Genomic DNA, 24,527 nt, shown 5'->3' on the forward strand with positions numbered 1-24,527 from the left:
AATTTACTAATGAGAAACCAAAACTAAGAAAAATTTAAAATATTTATTAATTCGGGCAGCCCTGGTGGTTCAGTGGTTTAGCACCGCCTTCAGCCTGGGGCGTGATCCTGGAGACCCAGGATGGAGTCCCACATCGGGCTCCCTGCATGGAGCCTGCTTCTCCCTCTGCCTGTGTCTCTGCCTCTCTCTCTCTCATGAATAAATAAATAAAATCTTTTTAAAAAAATATATTTATTAATTCACTTAAAAATAACTGTAAATCTATTATATAACATTTTTGTAAAAAATAACTATATCCTCCAAAATAAAAAACTGTTAGCTCAGTGTTTTACTTTTTTGCAAATATTTTATGTTTTAATGATTTATTTACTTGAGAGAGAAAGAGAGAGTGTGTGCACACAAGTGAGGGGGAGGCTCAGAGGAAGATGGAGAAGCTCTGCTGAGCTGAGAGCCTGAGGTGGGGCAAAGGGAGAGGGAGAGAGAAAATCCTAAGCAGAGTCCCCATCAAGTGGGGAGCCCGACACAAGGGCTCAATCTCACAACCCTGAGATCACAACCTGAGCTGAAACTCAGAGTCGGACGCTCAACTGACAGTGCCACCCAGGTGCCACTCAACTACATGAGTGCTTTAACTTAAGATAACCATCAGTATGAAACAGAAGCACTTCATGTGTACTTTCTATTTTATCATTATTCTGTTAAAACAATGTTCACCTGAGAGCTGATATTTAATAAAATCAAATTTTATTCAAGGACATTCTTATGTGAAACTTTTTTTTTTTAACTGAAGAGTGTGTGGTGACACAGAATACAATCACTGATTCTACTTGTAGGGTTTAGAGCCACTGCCTTGATACGTATTAGGTGCCAGGAGTTTTTACCCACAGCTCGTTTTGAATGATCAGTGCAAATGTAAACAAACTATTAAGGCAAATATTATTATTATTATGAAAAGAGTTACAACTTCATGGAAGCCCCTAAAAGGGTCTCTGGGTCCTCACCCCTTTACAAGGATCATGGATCACACTTTGAGGGCCACTGCTACAGCTATTAAGTTTTCTAGGGGACTCAGTTATTATGAGTATCCATTATTGGACTTGATAGCTGTTCAGTTAGGATGCTCCATGTCAGGAATGCTATAACATGGGCACCCTCACTCTAAACCATGTCATTCATTTCATCCCACTATAGAATTAGAAATGGTCTAGTGCTGGGGTACCTGGTTGTCTAAGTCGGTTAAGTGTCTGACTCTGGATTTCAGCTCAGGGTTGTAAGATTGAGCCCCAGGTCAGGTTCTACGCTGGGCATGGAACCTTCATAACGTTTTCTCTCTCCCTCTCTCTCTCCTTAAAAAAGAAAGAAAGAAAGAAAGAAAGAAAGAAAGAAAGAAAGAAAGAAAGAAAGAAAGAAAGAAAAAGAAAGAAAGAAATGGTCTAATGCTGAAACTGTGTTATCATCCCATCTCCCAAGAAATGAAAAAAAAATTTGGAGCTACACTTCAGTTTCCCAGAAACCTGTTTTTAATCTAAGGCTGGCATAATAATTTTTTTAAGATTTATTTATTTATTCATTCATGATAGACAGGGGGGTGGGGGTGGGGTGGGGTGGTGCAGGGGGCAGAGACACAGGCAAAGGAAGAAGCAGGCTCCATGCTGGGAGCCTGACATGGGACTTGATCCCGGGTCTCCAGGATCACACCCCGGGCCGCAGGTGGCGCTAAACCACTGCGCCACTAGGGCTGCCCTAGAAAGTTATATTTAAATGCTATTAAATACCAAACTCTTTAACTTCCTTCTAAACAAAAGAAGGGTGATACCACAAATAGGCAGCAGTGTTTACCACAAGACAGTGTTATAAGGAGTAGGTATTATAGAACAAAAAGAATGTCCACTTGGTGAATTAAACATCTCTAACAAAAGTTCCCTTTCTATTCACACTATTGCATTTAACATTCTTTTTATTTATTTTTTATATTAGCAGCATAGTTTGAGGGTATAAACAATGTCCTGGTGCAAACTCCATTCAGTTAAGTGTAACTTTTCCTAAAATTGTCATGTACTATTCATTTTCAATCACATAAAGCAGTCAAAAAGCCTTTTTTGGCTTTAGTACTATTTAGCATATCCAAATTTCTCAAAAAGCATGGTCATTCAATTACACATTTTGACTTTTCAAGTAATTCCCCAGGAGGCGCCTGGGTGGTTCAGTCAGTGAAGCAGGATTCAATTTCAGCCAAACTCATGATCTTAGGGTCATGAGATCAAGCCCTGTGTTGGGCTCAAGCTGGATGTGGAATTTAGGATTCTCTCTCCTTCTCCCTCTAACCGCTCTCCTCAGCTCACACACATGCTCTCTCTCCCCCTACCCTCAAATAAATAAACAAAAAATAGTGAAGTAATGTCCACAACAGTCTAAGAAAAAAGAACTTGTAGCCTAAACATTTGTACTAACCCAACATATGCTTCTAGTATAGAAGCAAATGACAAATAGCCTCAAGCAGGCAATTATACTTCCAAGGGGTGCTTCCTAGAGGTTCAGCCCCCTGATGAGAAAAATTAAAATAAGGAAATCAGAACTACAAAAGCACCAGAGTAAACAGACTAGTGATGGTTACTAATCATTCACTAGTAAAAATCAGACTGTCAAGAATGGCAAGGAAATGTAGAAGCCTAGCACTGACCATTCTACAGGAGAAGTACGTTTTAAGTTGAAGGGAAAAAAAGATAAAAAATTTATTTTTCCTCCACTTTAGAAGAACTTTTAGGAATTAATATCCCTAAGGTGAAGAAACATTTGACAGACATTCATAATAAATTCCTTCACTTTCCCTTTCTTTCTTCCCTTTAAATTCATAAATAAATGATTTAACAAAAAAGAAACCAACTGTATGATATAATCTCATCTTCTAGAATTGTTTCTATGTAGGTATCTACCCCTGCTTTCTGGGTACATGTGCAAATGTCTTAGGTAGTATCACTTAAAATTAGGCAATGTTCTTTTCTTTTTTTCTTTTTTTTTTTTTTTGCAATGTTCTTTTCTGATGGCAGGTGGGGCAATTTGGGATTATTTATTTATTAGTATTATTATTTACCTCCAATTTACTTATCCTTTTTTCCCCAGCTTTATTGAGATATAACTGACATAGAACATTGTAGAAGGTTAAAATTACAACAGAATGACTAGATATATGTACACACTGTGAAATGACTGCCAAAATAAGGTTAGGAAACACATTTAACATCTCACATGGTTGTAATTTTTTTCTTTCTGGTGGTAGTGAGAATTTTTAAGATCTACTCTTTAGCAGCTTGCAAATATACAATACAGTATTGTTAACTATAGTTACCATGCTGTACATGAAGTCCCCCAAACCTACCCATCTTCTAACTAGATGTTTGTACTGTTTGATCAAATTCCATTCTCCAAGGGTGATTTTATTTCCTTTCCTTTGTCTTTTTCTTGTTTCATTTGTTATCATTTATTTTTTTCAACATCTATTTAATTGAGCGAGAGAGAGAGCGTGCATAGGCATGCTTGCAGGAGCAGGGGAGGAAGAATGGGCACAGGGAGAGAACAGCTCAAGCAGACTGTGCTCAATGCCACAACCCTATGATCATGACCTGAGCTAAAACCAAGAGTCAGGGGATCCCTGGGTGGCTCAGCGGTTTAGCACCTGTCTTCAGCCCAGGGTGTGATCCTGGAGTCCCAGGATCAAGTTCCACATCGGACTCCCTGCATGGAGCCTGCTTCTCCCTCTGCCTGTGTAGCATCTCTGCCTCTCTCTCTGTGTGTGTCTCTCATGAATAAATAAAATAAAATAAAATCTTTGAAACAAAATTTATAAATACATACATACATACATACATACATACCAAGAGTCAGATGCTCAACCAACTGCGCAATCCAGGTACCCCTCATTTGTTCTCATTTTAAGAAAAATAAGGTCATTATTCAAAATAAAAAAAATAAAAGCTTTCCCTACTGGGGAAAAAAACAAGTTTAAATGTTCTGCTATGTTGTCATTAATTCAGGACATTACTTCCCAATATTTCTCTAGTGGTAATATGAAGAAAATAATTTTTGTTGCAATTAGAATTTTGTATTAATCTCTCTTTAGACCATTCATACACTACGCAGTCATGTCTTACCTTCTGAGCATACAAAACACCAGCTAACATTAACATGCTCATGGTTTCGGCAGCCCCGCCTAGGTGTAAAGTGATTAGGGCAGATGATACTATTAGATGCAAGAATCTTGGACCCAGCAGCCAGGCAAAAGTCATTGGCATGGTATGCCACAGGGCAGCGGACACAGCGCATCAGGCGACCTAAAATTATGAGAAACAGAAAAACCAGAAGAGCAAAAGAAAAACAAAGAGATTGAATATAAAAACAACATGAGTTACTAAAATATCTGTCAGTAAGAAACTGTCACTAATAGAAAGCAGCACTACTAGGACAGGGATCATAAAACACACAATTCACTATGAAAAGTTCAGATGGGAGCTATGCATTAAGTTGCCACAAGGAGTCAGATCCTACAACTGTTAAGTGAGCCTGCCTCACCAAGGAAAGCCCTATTCAATCCACTCCCCTGACTCCTAGGAAACCTGGGATTAGCCTCAAACTAAATAGGGGAGATGTGCACAATAAGAATAAAAGGCCAGCTGGGAGAAAGACTAATGCTTGCTTTCATTGCCTGGTACTGTGTGATTCTTAAAGCCTGAACTTTTAGGTGAATGAATCTTTCCACCCTCTTTAAGATAAAATATGTCCTCTAATATATATCACCAACTAAAAACCATTATTAAACCAGCTAAATGCAATCCACAATAGTAACTGAAAAGGGGAAGATAAACTGATGGTTAAACTGTAATTTTGATCAAGCAAGTGAAATTATTGTCTGTAAGGCTATAGGCTCAGGAAATCATATAAAAGGTTACTGCCAGTCTAATTAGAAGAAAAGTCTGGCAAATTTTTCCAGCTCAATCCCCTATGGGAGAGAAGTAGGGGCTCTTTGAGCACACAAGCATTTAACAGTAGAAACACAGTATTGGGTTTAGGAAAATTAGTAAGAGATCCCATTATCACTGAACAGAATTAAGTGATTGTTTCCCAATAAGAATAGACTTGAAAACTTGACTTTATCTATATATCCACAGTCAGTTTTGGAAACCTTAGTTCTCAACCTAACTATAAAGCAGAAAAAAGGTTTCAGGATACAAGTTTCCAATTAAAAAAAAAAAAAAAATCAACACAAAACAAAAACCTTAATTCTGCCCTAAATTCATCTCTGAGTAATATCACATCTGACAACCATGGATATAAGGGGTCCACAGGTAAAGAATACACTTTGGTCTAATGGAGAAGGGAAAGGAACACATACAGCAGAACACTTTCTCAAACTAAGTATCACATGAAATCCAAATATTTGAAACCACCATGTAACAATAGGACTCCATAGAATACACAACATGGGAACTACTGGACTAGTCCATCATTTTTTTTTTCTCTCACATAAAATGCTGATACTCTGACAAAAGCTAGAGAGGACAAGAAGAGACATGCCACATTGCATCTGGAAATCACACTGCCAATGAATCCAAGGTTCTACAATTAGGCCAGTCCATGTGAGAAACCCCTACCTTTAGATGCAGAAACACTGGCTGGATTAGCAGCATGGCAGGTTATACAGATGTGGAGGGAGCACCGGAAGCCCTTGTTCTGCATGACAGTGGGTGGATACTTCTGGACACACTCTTCATGATAAAACTTTCCACACAAGGGCAAAAGGCACCTTTTAACATCTTCCCCACTCTGCTTACAAACAAAACAGGTATGGATTCCTGGGAAACAAAAAGAAGGTAATAAATTAATGCAAATTCAAGAATTCAACCAATGCAAAACCATTAGACGAAAAGTTTGTGTGCATACAATTCTGCACAACACTCCTATATGGAGTGGGGTTTGGGGGCTTCATACCAAGTAATTCTCCACCAGCTGAGGGTCTTACAATTCAACTCAATTCTAAAACTATATATCTGGGGGCAGCCCGGCTGGCTCAGCAGTTTAGTGCCGTCTTCAGCACAGGGCGAGATCCTGGAGACTTGGGATCGAATCCCACGTCAGGCTCCCTGCATGGAGCCTGCTTCTCCCTCTGCCTGTGTCTGTGCCTCTCTCTGTGTCTCTCATGAATAAATAAATAAAATCCATGAATGAATGAATGAATGAATGAATGAACGAACGAACAAACAAACAAACAAATAAATAAATAAAACAAGCTATATACCTGAAGGTAACATCATATCCCACAGGTTAAGGACTCAATTCTCTAAGACTGCCCCTGGCCACCAACTTCAGATGCCAGCCAGTCTCAAGTCCAGACTGTCATCTATACTTCTCACTGGCTACAAATCAGAGGTTCCCTCAACCCCTACTTTCTTGGGTTGATTAATTTGCTAGAATGGCTCATAGAACTCAGAGAAATATTTTACTTACTGGATCCCCAGTTTATCATGAAAGGTTATAACTCATGAATAGCTCGATGGAAGAGATGCATAGGGCAAAGTATGAGCAAAGGGTGTGAAGCTTTGATGCCCTCTCCAAGAGTTATCACTTCATTCTGAATCTCCACATGTTCACCAAACCAGAAGCTCTCCAAAACCCATCCTTTTGGGTTTTGATGGAGACTTCACTGCATAAGCATGGCTGATTAAATGACAGGCCACTGGGAATTGATTCAATCTCCAGCCCCATCTCCCCCTTAGAGATGAGTGGGACATAGGATTGAAAGCTCCAGCCCTCTAATCATAAGGTTGGTTCTCCTGGCAATCAAGCTCCCATCTTAGGTGTGTCTTTTATTAACATACTAAAATACACATAGACATACACAAAGGACATCTTTTTAATCATTGTCACCACTTAGTAGAGGCCAAGGTTTTGGGAGTTCTGTGTCACAAGCTAAAGACCAAAACATGCATTTCTTAATATAAATCACACTAAAGAATTTTCTAACAGACTAATTAGGCCAACAACATGAACCTACTGAAAAATCTTAGTATCATTATTAAGTGAGAAACTCTCGACAATACGTGCTTTGCTGATATGACACAACAGGAAGTACATATTACCTATAAAACATTCCTGCCAGAAGAAAACTGACCTGATATTAATCCAGCCTCTAGATCTAACTACAAGTTCCCAGGAAATATGAAAGATAGAGGAACAACTTAAAAGGACACCTCAAAGATGCAATCAACCAAATCTGCAATATGGAAAATTTAGCAGGACAAATGACCACTGTCTAAACAAAAAACAGGATGGGGGTGTACTGTTGCAGATTAAAAGAAATTTAAGAGACATCAAAAAGTACAATAAAGACAGACTTTTTTGGATCTTGATTAAAATACTGAAAAGGACATCTTTGAGACAAATGGGAAAATCTGATAACGGGATGGGGCAGTAGGTGACACATGGAAGTTACTGTATAATTCTGCTACACATTAAATATATATATATATATTTTTAAATATATATATTTTTAAGTTGTGTTGGACTTTTGAAATATATAGGTAAACAGAGGCAGAAAACTGGTAACTACTAAGGCTAAATGATAAATACATGAGAATTCTTTATACTGTTCTATTTTTTTAAATGTCTGAGGATTTTGGTAATATAGAGTTTAAGAATAGGGAAAAAAACAACAAACAACTACCTCTCTCTGAGAGCAGTATGATGTATGAGAAAGAGCCCAGGCTTGAGACACAGACCTGAACATAAATCTTGCCTCACACTTACTGAAAATAGGAAATCATTAAAATAACCCACTTAACCTATAAACAGTAAGATCACTCAGCTAATAACGATTTTAGGACAAATTTTTAATTATGCATTTGGAAACAAGCAAACTACTTACTATCTTGATGCCAATATTAAACTGGAATAACCTAAATTATAGTGTGGTCACTCCACATTAGGAAAATAGGGTGAGCTGCAAACATTAAGAAATTATTCCCTTGGGACGCCTGGGTGGCTCAGTGGTTGATCGTCTGCCTTCAGCTCAGGGCATGATCCTGAAATCCCGAGACTGAGTTCTGCATGTGGCTCCCTGCACGGGGTCTGCTTCTCCCTCTGCCCTTGTCTCTGCCTCTTTCATGTATAAATAAATTTAATCTTTAAAAAAAAAAAGAAAACACTTCCTTATTCTTACTCAATTCATCTTGACAAAAACTAGGGTAAAATTTCCTACCCTCAAAAATAACAACTCTTTATCTCACATCATATATAAAAATTAATTCAAAAATAGACCTTATACATAAGAGTGAAACAAACAATAAAATTTTCATTAGAAAGAAAGAAAAGCTTTATGACATTGGGTTATACAAGATTTCTCCAATATGACACCAAAACAAAAAGCTCTAAAAAAAAACCTGATGAACTGTTTATTACAATTAAACTTCATTACAATTTTAAAAACTGCTCTTCAAAAGACACGATTAAGAAAATAAAAACCAATCCACAGATTGGCAGAATAATTTTTAAAGTATGGATCTGATAAGGAACTTGTATCCAGGATATGTATAATGAGCTCTTAAAACTCAAAAGTAATAAAATAAACAAGCAAACAAAATAAGATGTGAGCAGATATTTTATCAAAGATGACAGCAAAAAAGCACATTAAAAAGATGCACAATATCTGGGATGCCTGGGTGGCTCAGTGGTTGAGTCTCTGCCTTTGGCTCAGGGCGTGACAAGTCCTACATCGGGCTCCCTGCATGAAGCCTGCTTCTCTTCCCTCTGCCTGTGTCTCTGCCTCTCTGTATCCAATGAATAAATAAATAAAATCTTTTTTTTTTTAAAAAGGATGCACAATATCATCTGTCATTAAGAAATGCACATTAAAACCACAATGAGATACCACTATGCATCTGTCCAAATGGCTAAAATTTAAAAGATTGACAACATCAAGTGTTGATGAAGATGTGGAAGAACTGAAACCCTCACACATTACTAATGAGAATGTAAAATGGTAAAACACTTTGGATGTTTCTTAAAAAGTTAAACATATACCTACCTTGCCATTCCAACCTTAGCTACTTAATTTAACACAAGTAAAAAGAAAACGTGTCCATACAAAGACTTGAACGTTCACAGTGGCTTTATTAATAATACCCCAACCTGAGAACATCTCAAATGTACATCAATAGATGAATGAATAATCCAACTGTGAAGCATCTGTACAATGGAATACTACCTAGCAATAAAAAGGAAAGAACTCTGATTGTTACAGCTGAATTCTCTGTTCTTCAGCTATAACAAATAACAGTTCAGCTGTAACTATAACCTGCGAAAATGTTGAATCTCAAACTGGCTATGCTGAGGTATGGCTTCACAGGTATATGTAACAAATATGTAAGGATTTAGCAAACTACCCTTGGTGCAATTTATCGTACATCAACTATACCTCAATAAACCTGTATTAAGAAACAGAATGAACACTGATACACACACAACATAGACAGGTGTCAAAAACATTAAGCTGAGCCAGGCACAAAAAACTACATACATTTTGTTCCACTCATATGAAACTCTTCAAAAAGACAAATCTAATGTGTAGTAGCAGAAAGCAGATCGTTGTTTACCTGAAAAAACTGGGGTGGAGTGAAGGGCATAAGGATCAACTGGGACTAAATACAAGGGAACTTTCTAGAGTGATGGAAATGGTCTAAATCTTCATTGTAGTTGTGGTTAATCCGTGTATATAAATTTTAGCAAAGCCAATCAAAACATACATTAAAACTAGTGCATTTTATAGTAAATTATACTTCAGTAAGGTTAATTTTTTAAAAATGTCTTTGCCTTAATTTGTTCATAGAAAATCACATTATAATAAAGATCAGCAAAATTGGATTTCTGCATAAAAGGCAAGATCTTTCTAAGATTAGGATAAGAGATATGCACATATCTAAAAATTTTTTTCTAAATTTCATTTGTAGGGCCAGATGGCACTATTTCCCATGATGATCAAAAGGCCACTGCGCAGGAGGCAAAATTAACCCCACCACTATCATGCCTTCCAGCGTTTGTTCCCACAGTGTGAAAAGTAGTGGCTGAAAGAGGAGATAAAAACTCAATATGACACAGCCATTTATTTTCAAACACAAGTTAATTCTGTCTCGTTCTCACAGCAGATACTCTAAACCTACACTCTTTACTCTTCAAGTTAGAAACCACCTTTCCTCCATCATTCTCACTAAAGAAAAAACTTTGGCTTCCTTATCTTGCCTCACAACTCCAAGGTACATTCCTAGCTTATCTTTTTGTCTCTTCAAGATTATTCTCTACTGTCTCTGTAACTGTACTCCACTAATTATCCCCTCTTCTGTTGGAGGAATTTATTTCCCTACATGGTTCTTATCATTTATCCTACAAACGCACAAGATGTTCTTCCTCTTGATCCTATAATTTCCTCCCTTCAGCTACTGCCCTCTTTCCCAAGGATATCAAACTTCTGTAAAAAGTGTATACTATTATCCATTGGCCATTCAACCAGGTTTAGTGTGGTATCCTCTGGCAGAAAGTCAAGCCTTTTCTCACTGCCAAATATAACAGCCTCTTATCATCCCAGAACATCCTTAGACTCTTTGCCACATCTGCCCCTGCTAATGAAACCCCACTCTCCCTGGATTCACAGTCAACTAGCTCCTCCTCACCCTCAGTAGTTTTCTGATGTAGGCATCCCCTGAGTACTTTTGGTCTTCTTCTCATTCTACAGATGCTTTCTACTTGGGCAGGATCATTCACACTTATGGTTTTAATGACTTAGAAATGTAATAGCTTTCAGCCCCCATTTTTTCTTACTACTTAAATGCTATAACATTCACATATAATGCTGAAGAAAGAACAATCTCCTTAGCACAGCCTGTGAGGTACTTTACAGGTGGTTCCACCTGACCATTCTTAGTTTCGGACCCAAACTATTTATTCTAACTCTCAAAATGCTCTCTTTCTTTCTTTCTCTCTCTTTCTTTATTTTTTCTGTAAACAGTTTTATTGATGCATGACAAAGCACCGAAAAGTACAGCATCCTAAGTGTACAGTTCATTTTTTTTAATCATACAGAAAACAGGCTTATGTAACTGCCACTTAGCTTAAGAAATATAAAACATCACCAGTAATCCAGAAATCCTCCTTGTCACTATCAATGCCTCTTCTCTAAAGCATCTTAAACTCTAAACACACTAACCTATGCCTTCTATTCCCCAAATATTCTATACTTTCATTACTGGACCTTCTGTCCTTCCCCTCCCCATGCCAATATCCGTATCTCTTTTAAAGCCAAATTCAGTTCTCTTCCTCTGTGGAACTGGCTCATCTTTGTTCAATTATCACTTTAAAAGTATCTCTACTACAATCCTTTTTGCACTATATTATACTATCCATTCATTATTCACTTGGTATTCTTTTCTACAAAGATCACACAGCACCTATTTGTGTCTATAGCAATTAGCTCGGTATCATAAAAAATTGTCTCCAATAAATGTTGGGAATTTTTCCTGAAAAACTCAAAATTCAAACCATTTCTGAAAGCAAACCCTTCTATATCTACTTCACCTGTGCGACATTCATTGCAGATAAATTTTCCTCTTGGCATTTCAGTTAATCCAAGGCACTCCAGGTGGAAAGCCCCACAGCACTGAGCCTCACATAACAGCAGCTCACCCAGTTTCTCACAGTTCTGTTAAGAGAAAGAAAACAGGTATGTCTATGAAAAACGGATTTTTAAAGTCCTAAGCAGAAGGCCTTCATGAAGGCAAAGATTAAGCAGCAGCTTTCCAAAAAGAAAGCCCACCATTTATTCAGCCAATATTTAGCGATTAATTCCTCTATGCCAGGTACCACAAAATCTCTGGCTCTCGTGCTTCATATAGTCTAAGGACTAAAATACAAGTAAACAAACAGGAAAGATACCAGATAATGGTAAGCATTAGGTACAGAATTCAAATAGTTACTTTGGCCATTAGGAATGGCCTCTCAGGGTTCTAAACTACAAGTGAGTCAAGTGATCCGACACAAATACCAGGAAGACAAATACAGAAAGTCCACAGATAGGAAAAACCATGTCATGTCTGAGAATCATAAGGAAAGTCAGTGGACTAATGTGAACAAATGCTAGAAGTGGTAGAAGATGAGGTAAGAAAAAGGCAACAGCATGATTATGTGGCCTTACACATTATGCTACAGATTTTATTCTAATTACAACATGTGCCATTAAAGGGCTTTAACAAGGTAAGGCTAAAATCAGATATTCATTTAAAAACAGATCCCTTGATTACAACACAGAATATGAGTTCAGGAATGAGAAAGGTGAGAATAGTAGCAAAGAGATACTGGTGTGCTAGACTTGGGTTGTAACAGTCCCAAAAGGGCTCTAAACAAGGTTTAAACAACCTTTGAGATACATCTATAACCATCTCAGAGAGGTTACCTTCCTGAGATGATCTTGTCTAAGACAAGGTGTCATTTATGATAGGGCTTTAGGAAATAAAAATCTGGTTCTGTTGCTTTCAAAACATTCAAAGATTTATGAAAATTCTGCAAATTCCCAATATTTGTTACTTTCACTCCTCTAACATCCTGACTCATTTCCACATAGTGATTAGCAGGAAAATACCAAAAATGAAAAAGAGTCTTATTGTGAAAGACAAGAAAGAGGGGAGGTAACTAGGCAAGTCTAATATCTTCAAGAACCCAAAGAAACAAGTCTTGGCCACTTATAACACCAAAGCTTAAATAAAAAATTGAGTAGGAGAGCTTTGGAGAAAAACATGCCAGGGGCAGCCAGGGAGTAAGAGCAGACAGATCCAAAGGTCTTTATCTATAGTGTAAATTAGTCTCACACTTTGCCTCTTCTGTTATCCCCTACCCACACAAAAAAATTGACAAATGCCATAAATATTATGTATTTGGTTTTGTATATTAACAATGCAGTGATACCAGCTTTTATGTACATAAACAAATATACCTTCATCATTTAAACAGGAAAACTTCAATTACAGTATATATCAAAGAATGTTTTCAAATTAAACAAATGTTATGGACTAACCCTTTAACTAAGATGACCATGTGATTCATCTTTCAAACTGATAACCATGTTGAGTTAAAGGAAATGGTATTAATAAATTATACAAAGGTAACAGAATTAAACAAAGAGTGATCCAAATAATCCAGGACCACAAGACAACTACCTTTCAACCATTTGTTGATAATCTTTCTGGCCACATAGTCTTTGAGGACTAACACTGTGTTTGGGGTACTGCTCTGAATATGATCAACCTTCTTTATATAATAGTGAAAATGAAGAAACAAAGAAACAGAGTTGAAATTCTATTGTTCATCATAGCATATTCTGGGTTTGTATTACTTCACTTTTTAGCTGTTTCAATCAGAAAAAAGAAAAAACCCCTAATATCTTCAGCTTTTTATAGGCCAGCTTTTAAGAATTTACAAAGGTAAATTAAGCCCATAAAAGGAGAACATAACCAAAAGATCCATTTAATCGACTCTATTCCCAAATCTGATGAAGCCTATTTATAAAGAGGCAACACAACATAGTAGTTAAGATTCTAAACCCAGATTGCTTCAGTTTGAATCCTAGCTTTGCTGTGTGACTATAAGAAAGTTAGGTAACATCTCTGTGCCTCAGTTTCCTCACCTATAAAAATGAGGATAATAATAGTAATCTACTTTACAATACTGTTTAGGACTAAATGATGTAGTGTTTGTAAAAGTTTTATTTTTTTTATTTTAAAATTTTATTATCTTTTATTTCTTTTTGGGGGGAAGGGTGGGGGGGCAGTAGAGGGAGAGAGAAAATCTTAAGCAGGCTCTATGCCCAGCTCAGAGATGGAGTGGGGCTCAATCGCATGACCCTGTGGTCATGATTGGAGCCACAAGCAATTGTGGGTTGCTTAACCCAGGCATCCTCAGAATATTCATAAGGTGGTAGAAACTCTTGACACATAATAAACACTGTATAAATACCTATTAAATAAATATAAAAAAACAGGTGGTAGGTACTCTAAAGTCACTACTTTAAAGCAAAAGAAATCTCAAATTGAAAATTTCCTTTGCAACATTCCTTAGAAACCCAGAGACTCTCACACCATGAGAGTTATAGGAAAATGATCCTTTAAGCAATGACAAATTCACCTTCTCCCATCTGTTTCAGGCCTGCTTCAAGGCATTTATTCATGGGCAACAAAGGCAAGTGGTCCAGCAACACTAAATATTTCTTTTTCTTTCTCTTTTTGTGAGGAGGGGAAAGACGGAAATTCTTAAAAGGATAATTTCCATTGGAATCATAGAGGAAAATGTTTACTCTAACCAAGAATGGGTTATCAAGAGATGGAGAAGGCTTCACTTATAAGACAAGCAAGCAATCAAAATTCAAGTGGTCAACATCTTCTACCTGACAAACATTCTCCTTGAGTGCAGCTCCTCCGCCTCGTTCGCCCTGCAGCTTTTTAGATGCCGGCATCCCATGATCGTTCTCTACACTCTCCTCAACAGTCTCCTTGGGGCTTGCAGCCGTTCGGTGTGTCATCAGTTCTCCCTTGCAGAGAAAAAATAATGTCCCACATTTGTATTATTGATGTCTCCTCCATCTGACCCCCTCCCTCTGAGCTGCTATTTGTCTAGCCATTAAGCACTTACAGATGTTCAGCCAATCACGCGGGCGGACTGCATGCAATGTTAGTTCTAACCCTGCTGTGATTGGGCGGGTAGTGGGCGCCTCATGCCCTGCCACTAACTGCTCTGAGGCTGTTCCACTGGAACTTTTTGAGCTGTTCCATTTTAAGGTTTCACTAAGGGAGAGAAAACATTCTTAAGTTTATTTGATTACTTATTTGTCCTTCCAAGATCAGTGTTTCCTAAATAATGCCCCCTTGGGCATTCTATTCAAATTATCCTGGAAAGAAACACTCTGTATCATAATGTGTAATGCTGACCTCACTTGTTCTAATTCTCTTTTAACCTGAGTTGAAAAGCCAGACATAGCATCCATGACTGCAATGATGCTCTATAAGGAAATGGTTTTAAATCTACCTTTGTTTCCTTAAAGCCAATGTTTATAAACATTATTCTAAAATTAAACAGTTGATGGTCTCAAGAAATAAGCAAATGACTTTCCCCTCTAACTGTAGCAGTCTCAACTTTTAAAGGAAAATATGCAAGTTCATTCAGATCATATGGTTACTTGGTATTGTGCTCTCTGGTTTTAGAAAAGGCTTACTTCGTGATGAAACAGTTATAAAACTTATCAGACACCTGGAGCATAGGATGTGATCTTTTAAAAAGATCACATCTATAGTTGCCTTATATGTCTTAGAGCTATTAATGAGCTGCTTCAGTAGAACATTATATTCTTAAGTAAACTCAAGGGAAAGGGGAGTGGCCTCTACTGTGAAAAGTAGATTTTCTTTGCAAGGTCAAAAGATGAGGAACTGAATAATACCTCTGAGCCTGGAGTTTCTTTTGAAGAGTCGTCATTTTTCATTTTTTTACAATGCACCTTGGCTGTAGCATGCCTCTGTCGTTTTCGCTTTCTTGGTTTATCAAATATCTTGGCAGCGCCTATAACAGGAAAACATGTGTTACCTGCTGGCTACTCAAACATCCAAAAACTCCTATCCTCAACTAAAAGGACCTCACAGAATTATGGAATATTAAGAATTAAAAACCAATCTTGGAGTCCGTTTAATTCCTCAACTTAGTAGATGAAGAAAAAGGCACAGGGAGGAGGAGACTTACCCATGACTATATAACTAGTTGGGGAAATATCTACATATACAAAAATTCTGTCTCATGAGGATTAAATAGTAAATGAATACATAGGTTAAAGTAATTTCATTTTACATGATTGAAATGAAAAACTTCAGAGTTCCTCAAAGGACTTTACTATCCTAGAGATGGGGAGAAAATACATTTAGGAGTCAGGAAAAGATACTAAAATCTAATCTCCACAATTAAAGACAGTAAATCATATCACTATATGATTTAATAATTAAGATAAAAAGCTGAAATACAAAAATCTGGCTTGGGGAAAGGAGAAATCTCCCCCAAAACATTTAGTAGCTTAAAAGATATTCACACAATAATACAATCTTGAACATCCAATAATATAAAATAAATATATGATCTAATCTGGAATATTTACAAAATGAAAATCCAATCACTCCCTCATTACCTACTATATATTTGTTATAGAACTATCAAGAGGAATTTGGAGTGATATATCAAAAAATGTTCCAAGGTAATTAGGCTAAGTATCAACATGAAGACTAGACTTTGGAAAACTAGCTTAGTACTCTCTTCTTGAGACTGCCTGATGGAGACGAAGAAGCTCTGCTATCAAAGCTTCTGTCTATGACTAAAAGAACTAATATGATAGAAGAATAAAGGTTCGAAGTTCTCAGGAACTGAAACATTTAGATGAAATTTACAAAAGATAAAGTGGAAGCTGTACATTTTACAAAAATTGAACTACAAAAATATAAGGGCTGATATTATTTTGAAAAGTTTTTTTAAAGCAAGCAAATAAATAAATAAATAAATAAATAAATAAATAAATAAATAAATAAAGCGAGCAAGCAAGCAGACTGGGGAGTCTATGAAATTATATATGCACATGAGGTTAACATAAGCTAACATATTACTAGATTTACTTACTAGAAAACTTAATAATCATTGGCCACATTTAAAGATGTGCTCATTGAAGGGGTGCCTGAGTGGCTCAAACAGTTAAACATCTGCCTTCAGCTTAGGTCATGATCCCAGGATCCTGGAATTCAAGCCCTGCATTGGGCTCCCTGCTCAGCAGGGAATCTAATTCTCCCTTTCCCTCTGCCCCTACCCTCCCTCCACTTGTATTCGTTCACTCACTCATGCACTCTCTCAAATAAATAAATAAAATCTTAAAAAAAAAATTAACCTGTACTATAACCTTCCCATGAGAACTACTATAACTAACCCTTTGTTGGCAGACCACATCTGATGCCATGTGCTCAAATTTGGGCGAATATCTCAGAAATGACACTAATCAATAAACAGCACTGGCAGATGAATGATCTAAGTGGTAAAAAGAATTGACATGGAGAAAATCTGGGGTGGATAACAAGGTGGTAGTATGGCAATGAATTTGATCAGGTCTGGATTTAGTCCTTCAACCCTGCCACCTCTTTCATCTTCGTGTTTTTCTAGAAGATAAGGATAACATGGTTAATACTCTAACTCTCTGTATTGCTTTAGATGGATTAGAAGTTAATAGTCCTAAGCAATGGACTGAGCAAAGGATCTGAGCAAAGAAATGCTCAGATTCCAACAATGTGTCTGTTACTGAATGAAGGGCTACCCATTCCTCCTATCAGTAGAACCAAGATCACCATGTATAACTTTCAGAAGTCAGACTCTAATGCCATCTAAAAGATTTCTAAGCACAGGGTGCCTGAGTGGCTCAGTCAGTTAAACATCCAAGTGGCTCAGTCAGTTAAGCATCCAATGCTTGATTTCAGCTCGGGTCATGATCTCAGGATCATGGGACTGAGCCCTGTGTTGGTCTCTGCACTGAACATAGAGCCTGCTTAGGATTTTCTCTCTCCTGCTCCCTCTGCCCCTCCCTGCTTGCACTCTAAAAAAAGAAAATATATATATAAATATTTCCAAGCCCTTAAGATTTTGAAGCCATTACAATGGACCAGGCTCAAATATAAACTCTCTTTTTCAAGGATATGTTCACTCACCAAAGATCATAGATGTGATAAAAGAAACTAAGACTACTTATAAAAGACTGGTTTGTAGGGATTGTAATTTCCCTCTCAACTCAGATTCCACAATTTCTGTTCTATAGAATAAAATTAAATCAAAGCCAAGAAAATAATGATTACAGTTGGAAAATCAGTTAATATGAAATTTAAGAGCTGATTTTTCTTTATTGTTTCTAACATTTCCTTATTCTAATAGTTCCATGTAACTAATTTCAGCCTAACACTGAAAACGATCATCCAATTTTCTAGTGTCATGCATGTGAGGAAGCATATTTCGAGCAAAGGTTTTCTTTTTTTAAATTTACTTATTTTTAAGTGATCTCTACACCCAACATGGGGCTCAACTCAAGACCCTGAGATTGAGAGTCTCTGCTCTTCCAACTGAGCAAGTCAGGCACTTGTTGGGCATACAAGTCTTAGAAGTTGCAACCTCACTTGGTCTTGCTTACATATGGAACAACTTCTACTTAGCTGACAAGGTGCTTCATAGTTACTCTGCACTACATTTTTTAAATCTCAAAAATACGCACCTCCACCGTACTCCCTAGATGCAGCACGTGATTCACTGTCATTCTCCAAATGACCAGCTTCATAACACTACAAGTAAACAAAATGCAACAGATTTACAGATGAACACAAAATAAACTTTATATTACGTGCCAAAAGCTGAACTATTATCACAGATACAGAAACCCTGGCTGTTTTCTAACAATTAAAAAAACAATATTAACAATAATGGGTTGAAATAAAACTACCTGGGGAAAGACATCAAAAAACCAAAAAACACAGCTCCAAAAGACTCAGGGGACAAAAAGACACAGGGACGCCTGGGTGGTTCAGTAGTTGAGCACCTGCCTTCAGCCCAGGGGTGATCCTGGAATCCCGGGATCGAGTCCCGTATCGGGCTTTCCTGCATGGAGCCTGTGTCTCTGTCTCTCTCTCTGTGTCTCTCATGAATAAATAAATAAAATCTTAAAAAAAAAACAAACTCATACAAACACATCCTCCTTTAAGGGGGTGGTGGTAGGAGTTAACCAGCAGATACAGAATGGTGCTCTGACTGAAGTAGTAGACAAAGAGAAAGGGTATATTCCCAGAAACCCATCACTGCAGTTCTATTTTATATCACCCGATATTCAAAATCTATCTTTTTAAAATTGCATTTATGGGCAGCCCGGGTGGCTCAGCGGTTTAGCGCCGCCTTCAGCCCAGAGCCTGATCCTGGAGACCCGGGATGGAGTCCCATGTCGGGCTTCCTACATGGAGCCTGCTTCTCCCTCTGCCTGTGTCTCTGTCTCTGTCTCTCTCTCTCTCTGTGCGTCTCTCATAAATAAATAAATAAAAAATTTTTAAAAATAAAATAAGGGGATCCCTGGGTGGCTCAGCGGTTTAGTGCCTGCCTTTGGCCCAGGGCGCGATCCTGGAGTCCCAGGATCGAGTCCCACACGTCCGGCTCCAGGCATGGAGCCTGCTTCTCCCTCCTCCTGTGTCTCTGCCTCTCTGTCTATCATAAGTAAATAAATAAATCTTTAAATAAATAAATCTTTAAATAAATAAATAAAATTACATTTATAACCATTAGATTTTACACTTACTTGATGAATTCTAAATATTAAAAAATCTTTGAATCGGTGCTCACTTCAGCAGCACATATACCAGAAAGCTCTGAATCATGGAATGTCTTTCTGATTTAATTAGCTATAGATTAATATAAATGAAAGCAACATTAAAACCCAAAACAAAATACTCAGAGTCATCTCCTACACATTATATTCCCCTACTACTAATGCTTAAAAGAATTAGTTCCAGTCCAAGAAAATGTCTTCTACAATAAAAATACTCTTCAACAGGATTAAAACAAAATTTAGTGGCCACAAAAAGTCAACATAAATGCTACTCTTGCTGTAAAGTTCCAAAATTTTAAGGTCAAAACAAGCTAAAATATACCAGTCGATTTCCAAAGGCTCACTATATACGCTAATCAAATCATTAACTTATGTATGTCAACTATATCTCAATAAAACGGGGGAACAGGGATCCCCGGGTGGCGCAGCGGTTTGGCGCCTGCCTTTGGCCCAGGGCGTGATCCTGGAGACCCGGGATCGAATCCCACGTCAGGCTCCCGGTGCATGGAGCCTGCTTCTCCCTCTGCCTGTGTCTCTGCCTCTCTCTCTCTCTCTCCCTCTCTCTGTGACTATCATAAATAATAATAATAAAAAAAAAAAATTAAAAAAAATAAATAAATAAATAAATAAAATAAAACGGGGGAACAAATCATTTACTAAACTGGCCCAAATTCCGATTTTCTTTTAAATTTGTTATTACCTCACCTGTAGCTTAATATAGCAGCCTTACATAATTTATTTTATATAAATACTATTAAATCTATCACCTGATTGCAAATATTCAAATGAACCAGTTTCCCTGTCCCTTACTATGTACTACTATGTACCTCCTCCAACAATCTTGCCAAGTGGCTAAGATTTGAATAAAACAAAGCCAGGAAAGAAAACACTGCAGAAGAAAACTATCACAGCCTTACTAGGGCAGGTCTTAGAAGATGGACTTTGAGAAGAACCAAAGAATGAAAGGATATAATGCAGCCTTTAAAATGAGGCACAGAAACAAATAAATTGAGTTTTACATTTACATGTTAATTCAGATGGATGAATATCTAACAAAAATAGAAAATTAAGTTCCAGGATTAAATGACAGAAGCCTGTTACAGGTAAGGAAGTAAGTCTAAAAACTCAAATTATTTTTGATTTGAATACAATCAGTATTTTTTCTTTAAAGATAGAGAATTTTAATAGGAAATCTGTGCATCCTAACAACTGAATTTCTAACACTTAGCCTGAGTTACTCCTCACACACGGGAAGGGGGAGGTTTCCTAAAAATTAATATTCAGGAAAATAATTTTCTATTTGTATCTACTATTTAATGACGCTTTCTTGGTCAATAAAACCCATACCTCCAAACTCAGAAACTTAAGTTCAAATGTTTCTGCCTGGTTTACACCTGAGCCAAGTCTTTTCTGAGGTGTTAATACAGACATGACAATGGGATAAGAGTTGGTTAGTGGCTTATACAGACAGAAGTAGAAAGCAGTTAAGAGGTTTCTTTCTCCCAGAAAAGAAATAACAACAAACACACACTTTACTCAATTTTAAAAGCTCTTTCCATTTTCATCTGAAAAGAAAATCTAAAATGAACTATAACGTCCACAGAAATGCAAAATAGCTTCTAAGAGGATCTCTTAGACCAAACCAGTGTACTCTGCCGTTCTGTAATTTCTATGTACGTGTGCATCAATATTGCTATATATTATCAAGAGATTTGTTTTTAAAATCTCATTATTTCCATATGGTTTAATCATATCGTAGAATTGACTAAGATACATACCTTTTTAGAAAGACCAAGATCCCCTTTCTTGGGCATAAATCCCGGGTCTAAATCATTGGATTCAAGAAGTTTCTTAGTTGGTTTTCTTTGACGTTTACTTTCATAATTTCCTGAAATGAATGTATCTTTTCATTAGATGATTCAAAAATTGGGCAAATTAATTTTTCAAAAAAATCTATATGCCACAGAAAAATGAGTCATCATATTTTTTATGTTTTCCTCATCATCTTCTGGGGACGGACAGGATAGGAATGGATTTATTTATTCTAAAATATTAGTTAACATAAAATAGAATAGGAAAACAATTCTCAACACAGGCACAAACTAATGTGAAAATGTCTTTGTATATGTATCATATATGTATATGACTAAGGGAGAAATCAAAAGAGCAGAACTATATAATAATTGATTGGTAATAAGGACAAAAGGAGAAGTGAGGTGGACTAGAGCCTGAATTCTGGGCATAACAGGATCAGGATTAAAATTTTATTCTGCTCCTAAATAAACAAAACACACATTTACTTTGTAGGACTGTTCTTAAGAATATATAAAAGAGCCTAATAATAAAGTCTGGCACATACCAAATTATGAAATAGTACTACCTATCTTTACTATTTTTAAAGTCTTTTTGATTCTGTCTTAGTTGTTAATAAGCACAAGTGGATACTTTTTTTTTTTTAAATACCAACCTAAGCTGTTGTTGGGAATGTAAAAAATAGTTACATCCAAAATCTTCCTTGAGTGACTACAATATTCAAGAATCAGAAGGTAAATTAGAGACCATATGTTTAGATCCAACTCCCACCAGGTGACATGCATAATAAAGAATGATAAAAGTGAAAAGCAATTGGTAATTAACTTCAAGGGGATATTTACACTTAGCTACTTACAATGTGTCAGGTAATTACATTATAATGTCTATTTTATAAATGAAGAAGCAAGTTTAAAAGTTAAACAACTTCCTAAATAACATAAGAATTGTTAGAGCCAGTATCTAACGCATAAGTTTCATGTGTTTATTAGCATGCAGTGTCCTTCCCCAAAACCCTGCTATCCTGAGTGTTGACTCATATAGTGGTTGATCAACAATCATGAAGAGTAATAGAGAAAGGAGAGGAGTTTTTAAAACATGTCTTCTAGAAATGTACCACCAATTCATGGTCATTATCTATATCTAATTAGCCAGTATTTTCAGGATTTCCCAGAACAAAAGTGGGTAGTTTGTTATACAGAGATTTCACTATTGGCTTTTTACCACAACATGCTAAAATTGTATCTACTTACATTCTGAGACCCCCAACTTCATCTTACCTGGTGTTTTAACTAGTAACTCCTCAGACTCAAGGATAGGCCGTGGAGACACTTCGGGAGCCACAGGCACAGACAAGGTCAGCTGTGGTAACTCAGCATGTCCACCTCCAAGTTCTGATTGAGCCAAGGGCCCTTCCAAAAATGGAGCCTCCCTTTCAAGAACTGGAGGCTCTTCTTTGGTTGAAATCAAAGAATTCTCATCCACCTGCTTGTTCTGAGCACTAGATCGACATCGGGCTAAAAGGCTTTCCTCTTCACAGCGGGAACTTACCTAAGGGCAAAAAGTAAAAGTAGAATCCACAGAACAAAGGTGCTATAATTTCAGTGTCAAAAAGAATAATGTAGTTAAAAATGAAATTCTGACACATGCTACAACATGGATGAACCTTGAAGATACTATACACTAAGTGAAGTAAGCCATACACAAAAGGACAAATACTATATGGTTCTACTTATATTAGGTTTATCTAGAATAATCAAATTCATAGAGACAGAAAATAGAAATGGGGTATTTGGGTGGCTCAAGTCAGTTAAGTGTCTGACTGCTGATTTCAATTCAGGTCATGAACTCAGGGTCATGAGACCAAGCCCCACATCAGGATCTGCACTGGACCCTCTGTCACTCTTCTCCATATGCTCACTCTCTCTCTCTTAAAAAAAGAAAAAAAGAAAAAAAGAAAAAAAGAAAAAAAGAAAAAAAAAAAGGAAAAGGAAAAGAAAAGAAAATGGTGCTTGCCAGGAGCTGAGAGGAGAGTAGAGTGGAAAATTGTTTGGGTTTTTCTTGAGATTTTTTTATTTATTCATGGGGGTTGGACAGAGACATAGAGGGAGAAGCAGGCTCCCTGCAGGACCCCAGGACCACGACCTGAGCCAAAGACAGATGCTCAACCACTGAGCCACCCAGGTGCCCAAAGAAGTTATTTTTTAATAGGTGGATTTTTAGTTTGGGAACATGAAAAAGTTCTAGAGATGATAGATGATGGTGATAGTTGTACAACAATGTGAATGTACTTAATGACACAGAACTATTATATAAAAGTGTTTATAAATTTTGTTATATATATTTTACTATAAGTTTTTAAAAAGGGAAAAAGTACAATTGAGATACACTAAAGCTATAAAAATTCTTTAAGGCTATAACAATAATCCTCCCCATTCACATAGATTTCCTAGTATGTCACCAATAAAGCAGCTAATAATGAATTCCTAATGTAAATTAATAGGAAAAGAAATAAGCATTTATGGTGCTTTCATGTATATAAAGACAATAAAGTTGTTCAGTTAATGAGAATATTTGCCAGCTAATAAAAGTAGAAGAGATAATAAAATTTGTAAATTTTTATTTTGAACTCCTAATGAAATTACTGATACAAGGAAGGTTTCTTTGATATTTTTAAACATTACCAGGGAAATGGTGGACAGAGAAGAGGACATATTTTTGAAGTCAAAGTTACTTACACACATACTGCTGATGCTGTGTGTTTTTTTTTTTAAGATTTTATCTATCTATCTATCTATCTATCTATCTATCTATCTATCTATCTATTTATTTATTTAAAAGATTTATTTTAGAGAACAAGCAAAGAGAGGGAGGAGGAGAGGAAGAGAGGGGCAGAGAAGCAGACTCCCTGCTGAGCACAGAACTTGATGCTGGGCTTGATCTCAGGATTCTGAGATCATGCCCTGAGCCAAAACCAAGAGTCAGACACTAAACCAACTAGCCACCCAGGCACTCCCACATACTGCTCCTTGATCAAAAGGAACAAAATATAACCTAAAAGAGAGGAAATCCATCAGGACCTGTGAACAACTTTTAATGTCATGCAATAAATGACACAAAAGGACCTATAATCTAATCTAGCTAAAGCTGTTTTACTTGAATCCATCAAATTGTTAGTTATAATTTCCACATAAGAAGGAAGATAGAGAATAGTTTAGTGACAACAGTGAAGAAGCAATCATACATACCTAGAAAAGGGACACTATAA

At 36.8% G+C, this 24,527-nt stretch overlaps 1 protein-coding gene across 15 annotated transcripts in view; it reads right to left on the reverse strand.

The window, feature by feature from the left end:
• The window catches only part of NSD1 (nuclear receptor binding SET domain protein 1), a 153,559-nt gene that overhangs the window by 29,752 nt on the left and 99,280 nt on the right, over window positions 1-24,527 (reverse strand). For all 15 annotated transcript variants that reach the window (XM_072756524.1, XM_072756519.1, XM_072756517.1 and 12 more), the window contains 8 exons: window positions 22,540-22,810; window positions 21,229-21,338; window positions 18,356-18,422; window positions 15,518-15,636; window positions 14,471-14,614; window positions 11,614-11,737; window positions 5,646-5,846; window positions 4,149-4,328 (listed from right to left, as the gene is read on the reverse strand). In XM_072756524.1, coding sequence (XP_072612625.1) covers window positions 4,149-4,328; window positions 5,646-5,846; window positions 11,614-11,737; window positions 14,471-14,614; window positions 15,518-15,636; window positions 18,356-18,422; window positions 21,229-21,338; window positions 22,540-22,810 — 1,216 coding nt within the window. The remainder of the gene's footprint in view (window positions 1-4,148; window positions 4,329-5,645; window positions 5,847-11,613; window positions 11,738-14,470; window positions 14,615-15,517; window positions 15,637-18,355; window positions 18,423-21,228; window positions 21,339-22,539; window positions 22,811-24,527) is intronic.

Source organism: Vulpes vulpes, chromosome 4 (assembly GCF_048418805.1).
Source record: "Vulpes vulpes isolate BD-2025 chromosome 4, VulVul3, whole genome shotgun sequence".
Classification (NCBI taxonomy): Eukaryota; Metazoa; Chordata; class Mammalia; order Carnivora; family Canidae; genus Vulpes; species Vulpes vulpes.